A 9,734-nucleotide genomic window follows, 5' to 3' on the forward strand; every position below is an offset into this window, starting at 1 on the left:
AAGAAGAGAGATTTTAATACCTGCCTCACAGGATCCTTGGAAGGTTGAAATGTGCTGAAGCACAAGATCTACCACCCAATAGGTACTAAAGAAATGTTGGCGTTCATCCTTCCTCGGTGTCTCCTCTAAATGAGAATTGGAGGTCCAGCTCCTTTACATCATTAAATACTGAAAGGTAGATGAGATGGCGTCTCCTAAATGCTGAGTGTCCTTGATCACATAGTAGTTGCACAATAACCAGGAAAGGAAGGAGGAGGGGGAGAGGGAAAGGGAATTCTCATTGGAGCTTTCCTGCCTTTCCCTCTGCAAGCAGCAGGTCGGGGGTGTGGAAACTCCAGGAGAACATTGGTGGGGCCTTTGGCTGCCTGCCCACCCCCTCCCCAACCGTGTGTCCACCGCCCGGGGGCAGGGCCCGGTAAGACAGGTGGCTGGCTTCCAAGAGGATCGGGTGGGCCACAGTTGAAAATACTGACTTGGGGCCTCAGTGGGCAAGAGATCTCTCTCACTGGGTACTGCACGTGCTCTGGGCTCTAACACCACCCTCTGGGCTCCGGGGACCTGGTAAGACGGCCAGCCACACATGAACAGAGGGCAGAAGGGTGGTACAGTTTTATGAAATTTTTCTTTCAGTTGTATAGATATAAACGTTTGCAGGTTGTGATAAAAATGAACTTCGTACTGAGAGCTGCTGCCACAATAGAGTCACTGCTCTAGATAATGGTACTGTTAAGTTTTATCATGGAAGAGTGAAGTCCTTTATTGTGACAGAGTCCAGAACCCTGGCCCTGGTCCCAGGACTGGGTGGAGGGGGCGGAGGAGGTAGAATGCCTGGGCTCGGTCTGGAAGCAGCTCCATTGAGGTGGGCAGCTAGGGAGGTAGTGAGATGGGCCCCTGGGTGGGAGCCCAGGGCCTGGGAAGCCTAGAGCCCAGGGAAAGGAGCCCTGGGAGACCTCACAGCAGGACCAGAACCTGAGCTTCCTGCGCCAGGCTGTCCCAACTACTGGACCCTCTGCATAGGTTTGTTCATTCTCCTTTAGTGTTTGGGAAAGTCTGAAAATGCCCCCGTCTCAGCCGTTCTAAGTAAGGGCATGTTCCACACTTAGTCCAGCACTAAGGGGCCAGCGTGTCTGCCGCGTACCCCACGGTGGTGGCAGCGGAGCCACTGCTCCACCCAGCCCCGCCCCTGCCCCAACGAGACAAGCAAAACCCCTTTACACACTTCACAGGACCCATCCACACCCAAATACACACAGCACGCCCTCCACCTGCAAACACAGAACGCACACACCCTTTACATACTCAACTGTATATGGTACAAACGCTGCATGTAAATGGGTGGAAAGGGCTGGTGAGGAGCCATGGGGGGTGGGTGTGACTGTGAGTGAAGCACGGAAGGGGTCATCTGTCAATGCCAAATCCTATACTATCTTGGCTTTTAGAAACTGTGGGTGTGACACACCCAGCTGCTGAGAATGGACTTTGGGCCTCCGAAGGGATGGGAAAACCAGGATTCTTTGTCCCCAGCTGCTAAGGAATGAAGATGTACAGAGACATCTCTGGCCACTGAGGAAATGCCATGTGCCTCGCTGAGGAGGAGGACAGGCTTGAGAACTGGACGGTCCTGGGTTCGAATCCCAGATCAGCCACTTTTTTTTTTTAATAGGGAATTTTTTTTTAATTTATTTATTTTATTTATTTATTTTTTACTGCATTAGGTCTTTGTTGCTGCGCACAGGTTTTCTCCAGTTGCGTCAAGAGGGGGCTACTCTTTGTTGAGGTGCATGGGCTTCTCATTGCGGTGGCTTCTCTTGTTGCCGAGTTCGGGCTCTAGGCGCGCGTGCTTCAGTAGTTGTGGCCCACAGGCTTAGTTACTCCGTGGCATGTGAGGTCTTCCCGGACCAGGGCTGGAACCTGTGTCCCCTGCATTGGCAGGTGGATTCTTAACCACTGCGCCACCAGGGAAGCCCCACTTTTTAATTAGGCTAATTTCTTGGTCTCTCTGGCCCTGGTCCTGATGCCGACCTCCTGTGAGGTCTATAGGAAAGGAAACCTCCTGATATTCCAATCTAAAACCTGCTCTGCTCCCCAACAGGGTTTGTTGCACAGATCAAATGAAATGGGGTATTTGAAACCAAGGCATCAACGAGGTTTTTCAGCAAAGAAGTCTCTCTGGGAACAGCCTGGAGAAGGCCAGGCTTTCCTCCACGTGTCCCCCAACCCCAGCCTTCTGATCCCAGAAGGAGGCCTCCTGACCACCTCTCTCCCACCCCATTGACAGACAAGGGCTGCACACAGCAAAATGTGTTGGCAGAGCCAGCTGAAGCTTTATTCTGAAAAAGACACTTGGATTGGCTTTTAGTTGGGGGAGCCCCAGGCAGTTGACTCCCCCAGGGGTGGGCTAAGGACGGGACTGAGCCTCAGGTCTTTGGTTCCAACACTCCCCTGCATAACTCCTTCTTGCCGGAGCAAGTGAGAGGGGAGGCTGGGAGGGATCGCAGGAGCCTTTCACTTGGGCAGGATGTCAGAGGACTCGGACACCAGCTTCCCATCACGGGTCTCAATCTTCTTCACAACCACAGCCTTGGAACCGGTACGGCTGAAGGAGCCAGAGGCCCCTCCAGAGCCCAAGCTGGACTGGTAGGAGCTCAGGCCGTAGTTGAGGCCAGGGGTCCCGTAGGCTGAGGTCAGCCCACCTGGTCAGGAACAGAGGCAGCCACGTGAGCACAGGAGCCCATGCACACATCAGGTGTCACGCCCCCTTCTCCCTGCTACTCCGAATGGATGTGGTCCCCAGGGATAGGGAACCGCCCTGGTTCACTCCTCCAAGATGGTTGGGGAAAACCAGGAGCAGGGCGGGAAAGAGCTTTGCTATCAGCTACGTGACCTTGGACAAGACATTTAACTGGGCCCCAGGTTCCTCAGCTATACCGGAGGGAACTGTATAGGAGCTGCCCTCCTGCCCTGCCCCCCCAGGACCAGGACACTCACCTGAGTACCCGCTGGTGGTCTTGGTGTGGATACTCATGTTCTGCATCCCAGACTCCAGCCTGTACCCAGAGGACACACGAGATGTCAGGACCAACCCCTGGCCCTAGCCCAGGACAACAGGACTCAAGTCCCACCCTTCCCCACCCCAGGTCCCAGGGATGGGGCCCCAGGGCCGGCCAGAGAACGCCCACACCCACCGGCTCTCCTCGCCCTCCAGCAGCTTGCGGTAGGTGGCGATCTCCACGTCCAGGGCCAGCTTGACGTTCATCAGCTCCTGGTATTCGCGCAGCTGCCGTGCCATGTCCTGCTTGGCGGTTCTCAGAGCGGCCTCCAGCTCGGCCAGCTTGGCCTGAGCATCCTTGACGGCCAGCTCCCCACGCTGCTCGGCATCGGCGATGGCAGCCTCCAGGGAAGCCCTCTGCGGGGGGAGCGGACAGGTAAGCAGTTAGAGCAGAGTCTGCTTGCCTCCTCCCCTCCTCCCCCTGCACCCGCCCCCCCTTTCCCCTCCTTTAGGGACCCCCTCTCCCTGACCTGCACTAACCAACTCCACCTGGCTCAATCCCAGAAAATGCTACAGGTGGGTGAGATTCAGGAAGCGGAATGGGGAAACATGAGCAGCTTGCAGGCCCTTCCCCGCACAAACTTCTCACCTGGGACGCTGTGCAGTATTATCCCCACCCCCAGCTGGACTAGATCTCTGCTTTCTAAACTTCCTTAAAGCATCAGAGCCCAATCTTACCCTGATACATAAGATAGATATAATAAAGTAGGCTTGGGGGACCCATTCTGGACCCCCAACCTACCTGCCAGGCCCTCACAGAGGGGCCTCCTCAGCACCCCTCAGCCTCCCAGGAGCAGTCTGGACTCTAGCTGCCCCTCCAACTCCTGACTCTGGTCTAGGATTCCTTCCCCAACCCCCAGACCCCTCACTCCTCCTGCATTATCTCCTCTCACCCGGAGGTGTCCCAAGACCCTCTCCCACCCGCAGCCCAGCCCATACCTGGCCTTTGAGGCCCTCGATCTCAGCCTGGAGTCGGTTGATGTTCCGGTTCATCTCGGAAATCTCCGTCTTCGTGCGACGGAGGTCATCCCCGTGCTTCCCAGCCAATGTCTGCAGCTCCTCGTACTGCAGATGTGAGAGAAGGAGTGAGGTTGAGAGGGGACCCCCCGGTCCCTCCAAGGGAGAATGCCCTCTCAGCCAAGTCACCGGAACCTAGGTCATCTCTCCCCCACCCCCCTCTACACCTCCGGGCACAGGGACATCCCTGTCCCCCAGCACTGCTCGGCAGCCCAGCTCGCAGCAGGCAGAGTCAAGTTTGAAATCCTGCTCCCTCCTCAAGGACTAGGGCACAGAACTAGCCAGAAGGGGAACACCAGCCTATAGTGACCCTGCTCTTCACCTTGGTCTGGTACATGGTCTCAGCCTCAGCCCGGCTGCGGTTGGCGATCTCCTCGTACTGGGCCTTGACCTCGGCGATGATGCCATCCAGGTCCAGGGAGCGGCTGTTGTCCATGGACAGGACCACGGAGGTGTCAGAAATCTGCGACTGCATCTCGCGGATCTCCTGTGGTGGGGAGGGGAGGTGGTGAGGCCCTGGGCCCGCACACAAGGAGTTCCCTTCTGCAGAAGGGCCTTCCATAAAGGACAAGACAGTGGGAGTTAGGGCTGGAGAGAAGGCAAAGTTCCTAAAGAAGGAAGATGGGTCAAAGACCTGGAACTTGGAGGGAAGTAAAGATGAAATGAGGCCGGGATAAAAGGAAACCTGGCTTTGGGTGAGAAACCAGAGGGGCAGTGCCCTTCCGCACTCTCAGCTACCAGTATGGCGCCCACAGAGGGCTCTCATTCGGCCCAAAGAATCTAAATAAGGCCCTGGGGACAGAGCAGACCTGAGCTGCAGCTGGGTCACCACTCCGTGTATGACGACCTTGGACAGGCTATTTCAGTTCTCTGAGCCCATTTTCTCATCTGTGAAGTGGGATAATAAACCCTCCCTCACGCAGGGGGACAGAACATATAGAACATCCGTGCCGGGCTACTATTGGCAGCTGTAATTATTCAGTGGTGGGCCCTTGTCTGTTGGTGCGCTGGGGGCTGGGAGGGGCCTCTGATGGGGCTGGGGAACCTCAAGTCTCCAGTGCCCAAGAACGTACCTCTTCATACAGTTGCCTGTAGAAGTTGATCTCGTCAGTCAGCCCTTCCAGGCGGGACTCCAGCTCTACCTTGTTCATGTAAGCTTCATCCACATCCTGCAGGGCAGGGAGAGGGGAGCCTGAGCTGAGTGCCCACTCCTGACCCCAAGCCGGGGGCACCCAATGGCCTGGACTTAGAACTTTCTAAGTAATTGTCTTCTCCCCCTCACTGTGTGTGGCCTGACCCAGTCCAGTCTCTGCCCCATCACACCTGCATCCCCAGCCCCAGGCCTTTTACCTCTGCTTTCTACACACCCTTCCCTCTCCCCCACTCCCCTCCCCTCCTCCTTCTCCTCCTCTGTCCTCCTCCTCCTCCTCCTCCTCCTCCTCCTCCAGGAAGCCTTCTATAGCCAGACCTCAAATTCTACTGCTCCGTTTTCTTAACCATGTCCCAACATTGATGTCCAGAGTTCTGTCCAAATGCACCTAACTACCTCTCTGTCCTTCTATGCTAGATACCTAGGAGGCACCCAAATGTTGTCCCATTACTTAGAAACATTTAAGAACAGAAAGCCTCTAGCCTGAGTCTCTAAGCGCCAGCCTCCAGTGTCTGATGGGGGAAGGGGTACTCCCTCACCTTCTTGATGATGACAAATTCATTCTCCATGTCTGTGCGCTTTTGGATCTCTTCCTCATACCTGGTGAGAAAGAGATATAATCAGAGGATGGAGGCAAAGGTGAGGTTGCTGTGGGTCTTTCGAGGGGGGAAAGGATAGCTAGAAAATTCAGTTAATGGAAATGCAAGAAGATATGAGATGGCTGGTCTGGTCCTTCTGCCCCAACCAGCTACTGTTTCCCCACCCTTACTCCATGCTATCATCAGCAAGTGGGGAGGCCTGGAGCAGGAAATCTCTCTCCAGATCCACGAATACACATTGGATTAGGCATATGAGGATTAGCAACGGGCACTGACATGAAACCTCAGACAGAACTTTCTGGAATGTGCTGGAAATCAGGGGTAAGGAAGAAATAGAGTCTAGGGCTATTAGTATACAAGAGAGTCCTGTTGGCTACCTCTGTCTCCCATTTTAAGTTTACTGTGTAAACGTTAGCAGATAATTTGTTGTCCAAATCGGGACAGCTCTGAGATTGAAGGGGGAAGGGAGGTGCTATTAACAATGGACATAAACCTAGACTGTCCCGAAAAAACCTTGTCCTGGGGTCACCCTAGTTATATAAGACTGCACTGCCCAGCAAGCAGAGGGCCTTGGTGTCTTAGGCCTCTGGTCCCAAGGGGCCGGGCAGGGTGGGATGACTTCAGTTGGGGAGGACAGAGGCTCACTTGGTCTTGAAGTCCTCCACCAGCCCCTGCATGTTGCCAAGCTCCACTTCCAGCTTCATCTTCTCCTGGGCCAGCGTTTCCAGCTGCCGCCGGAGGTTGTTGATGTAGCTCTCAAACATGTTGTCTATGTTGCTCCGGGCTGTCTTCTGCTGCTGCAGGAGGTTCCATTTGGTCTCCAAAATCTTGTTCTGCTGCTCCAGGTGCCGTACCTGCATGAGGAGGCAGAGAGGTCCACATCGCACATCAGGCCAGGGCTCAAAGTCTGGCGTGAAGCAAGCACTGTCTTTTCCCCTCATCCACTCCCCAAGCAGTGGGGTCTCCGGAACCCCATTAGTGCTGAGTTGGGGGGAGAGAAGGAGATACATGGTTGTAAGAGGATAGCTAGCAGTTATGTTGAAGCTATATTTGCAAAACAAATGGGTCTTATTGACTTAGATTGTATATTGCAGTCAATAAAAGCAGCCAAGTTATAATTAACACTTTATATATGATTGAAAAAACTGTAGATTGTTCACAGCAAATAATATTATCATCATGATTATTATTTGGAGTGGCTTTGAGGGACTCATTGACTATAAGGAAACTTTAGCCCTACAGCCTGGAGAGCATTCGCCAGAAGACGTAGGTTTTAGCCCAACACTGCTACCTGATCTTGAATTGCTTCCCTTCTCTCAGCCTGGGTCTCCTCAACCCTGCAGTGGCCTAGAAGAACTCAGGCGAGCCCTATCCAGAGCCCCACCCCTGTGCAGAAGTCACTTTTAGCTGGGGAAGAGGCAAGAAACAAGGTAAATCTGTCTGCAAACTGAAGGCCCTCCTCCCCACAGCCCTCCCTTTGAGTTCTCCAACATCCAACCCCACCCTACCCTACCCTTCCCCGAATCCACAATCCTGTCCTCCTGTCCCAAACACAAAGGTCCTAGGTTCCTTGGGGCTCAAGGAATCCAGATTTTAGGATGAAATTAAGGCATGTTGGAAGGGAAATTTTTAAAAAGAAAGAATAAACTGGTTCCAAGAAGAGGAATGACTTTTTTTTTTTTTTTTTAATCAACCCAAAGTTGGACTTCTTTTAAATTGGGAGGACTTAGAAGGTTATCTTAAGGGTCTGGTCCAGATCCAGCAAATCCCTCTCTGTAAATCCCTTTCTTCCCCAGCTCATTCTGCCCCAAAATTATAAAAAATAAGTGATAATAACATTTAGCCTTATTAGACTGTTCAATGTAGGCCAAACACTGCTAAGCTCTTGCATACATTATATGCTTGAATAGGCAAAACCTCTTTAATTTAGGGATTAGAGTGCCCATTTTGTAGATGAGGAAATCAGATTTAGCAAGGTAGTCCATCAAAGGAAAGGGCAGAGCACTGGGAACCTTCGGCCTGTGCTTAGTTATTCACTGGGAGGACCCCGGAGCTAGCAAAACGCAGTCAAGAAGTAAAGTGAAGGGTGCTTAAAGCCAAGGAACCAGCAAGCACTTCCCAAAATCAGGGGAGCGCTGGTTTCCTGGGGCACTCCAATTCCTAAAGGCGCTAATCTGCCCCAGGATTTCCCTCCTTCCGCTCCCGAAATGCCTCCCAGGAGCCAGTCAGCAGGGAGGGGCTGATCCTCCTGTGCGCTGGGGGCCCTGGGGCCCCTGAGGAGGCAAACCCCCAGGCTGCAAAACCCGGCCTGGCGCCTTCCCTGGGAAAGCGGAGCCAGTTCGTTGGGGCGGAGCCGGGGTGGTAGGGAAGAGTGAGAGGGGACAAGGGCCGAGCGGGGAGAGGGGCGTTGGCGGACAGACGCCTTATCTAAAGCCGTAAATCGTGGGGTTTAACAGGACGTGAAACGCAGATGGGGTGTCGCACGCCCGCAGACTTTGAATCCTGAATGGATCTTCCTGAAGCCAGGCCCTGGCGTCCACCCCACCACGATACACGCCCCCAGGCAGAGGAGCGGGTCCCCAGTACCGCGGGCCTCGGCCCCTCAGCCCTCGGCGGGGGCGGGTCTCGGCCCCGCCCGGCGCCGCCCACACGGCCGGCTCCCCGGGCCCTGGCCAAGTTATGACTCATCTTGACGCCCCCAACACTCGGGCCCCGGTACGCAGAAGGCCTGGATCAGTATTTGCCTGTTTGAATCAAGACAGCCGCTTCCCTCTCCCAGAATCCTATCAATCTCCTATTTAAAAAAAAAAAAAAAAAAAAAATTTAAAGCACAGGAGCACAGTTGAGAAGCCCTTGGGGCCATGCTAGGGAGAAGGGTGAACCTGAGGGAGGAACTGCCCTCCCACCCGCCAGCTGAACAGCTGGGACTCTTCCAGAGCTGAAAGCTTTACAGACGATCAGACCTCGAGTTGGGGTGAGATGGGCGAGTGAGGGAGGGAGCCCCAAGATTTAGAGTCAGAAGCCGCCCGGACCCCCTCTCTACCCCTTCCCCAGCCCAAACCAAAGTGCATGGGGCGGGGGGAGGGCGCCGAGACATCCGTCGGAAGCGGGAGTGCTGCCAGAGTGGGTGGGGCCCAGCAGGACGCCAGGGAGGGCCTGGAGATGTGCCCACGGAGGGTGGGGTGACCAAGAGAAAGGGCTGGGATCCTGGTCCGGCCCCAGGCACCAACGGCCACGCAGGGGGAGCCCTCACCTTGTCGATGAAGGAGGCGAACTTGTTGTTCAGGGTCTTGATCTGCTCTTTCTCCTGGGTGCGCACGGCCTGGATGTCGGGGTCCACCTCCAGCTTGAGGGGGCTCAGCAGGCTCTGGTTCACCGTGACAGCTGTGAGGCCCCCCAGACCCGGGGCCCCACTGTAACCTCCAGCCAGACTCATGCTGCTGCCCAGGCCGCCCCGGAAGCTGCTGCTGCTGCCCACCCGGGAGAAGGCCGAGGAGCTGATGCGGGCGCCCGGCCCACTGGTGTACGAGCGGCTGCTGAAGGACCGGGGGCCGGAGGTGGACACCTTGTAGGACTTCTGGGTCACCCTGATGGACATGGTGGAGGCTGGAGAGGAGGCGAGGAGGCCGAAGCACACAGAGACTCGAGGAGTTGAGAAGCTGCTCCTAGGTGGGGTACAGCTCCCCGGATGGCCTTTTATAAAAAAGAGCCCAGCCCATGAGGAGGGGATCGGCCTTGTAGCTGAGTGGCTAGGCCCTGAGGGGGCAGGGCCTAACCTGACACCTGCCACCTACAGGCCGGACTCAGGTGGGGGCAGCAGAGAGCTGCTCCCGCCCCGGAGCCCACTCCTGCACCACCCCAGAGCCCAGGAAAGGGTAATTCAGTGAATGTGAGAAGTGCAAGGACTGCCGGCCTCTAC

At 55.2% G+C, this 9,734-nt stretch overlaps 1 protein-coding gene across 1 annotated transcript; it reads right to left on the minus strand.

Moving 5' to 3' along the window:
• Positions 1–2,300: 2,300 nt before the first annotated feature.
• Positions 2,301–9,525, minus strand: KRT8 (keratin 8). Its single transcript, XM_059935951.1, has 9 exons — positions 9,069–9,525; positions 6,461–6,669; positions 5,756–5,816; positions 5,140–5,235; positions 4,389–4,553; positions 3,989–4,114; positions 3,186–3,406; positions 2,989–3,047; positions 2,301–2,693 (listed from the first exon to the last, which is right to left on the minus strand). The coding sequence occupies exons 1-9, from the start codon at positions 9,411–9,413 to the stop codon at positions 2,506–2,508; spliced, it is 1,470 nt and encodes a 489-aa protein (XP_059791934.1). The 5' UTR covers positions 9,414–9,525; the 3' UTR covers positions 2,301–2,505.
• Positions 9,526–9,734: the final 209 nt, after the last annotated feature.

Source organism: Balaenoptera ricei, chromosome 10 (genome assembly GCF_028023285.1).
Source record: "Balaenoptera ricei isolate mBalRic1 chromosome 10, mBalRic1.hap2, whole genome shotgun sequence".
Lineage (NCBI taxonomy): Eukaryota > Metazoa > Chordata > Mammalia > Artiodactyla > Balaenopteridae > Balaenoptera > Balaenoptera ricei.

Excerpts from the sequence above, each read along its gene's own strand:
- KRT8 (XM_059935951.1), bottom strand. The coding sequence starts at position 9,413 with ATGTCCATCAGGGTGACCCAGAAGTCCTACAAGGTGTCCACCTCCGGC. Across the intron at positions 4,115-4,388 it reads AGACCATGTACCAGACCAAG|TACGAGGAGCTGCAGACATT; the intron begins GTGAAGAGCAGG and ends TCACATCTGCAG. Across the intron at positions 3,407-3,988 it reads TCGAGGGCCTCAAAGGCCAG|AGGGCTTCCCTGGAGGCTGC; the intron begins GTATGGGCTGGG and ends CTCCCCCCGCAG.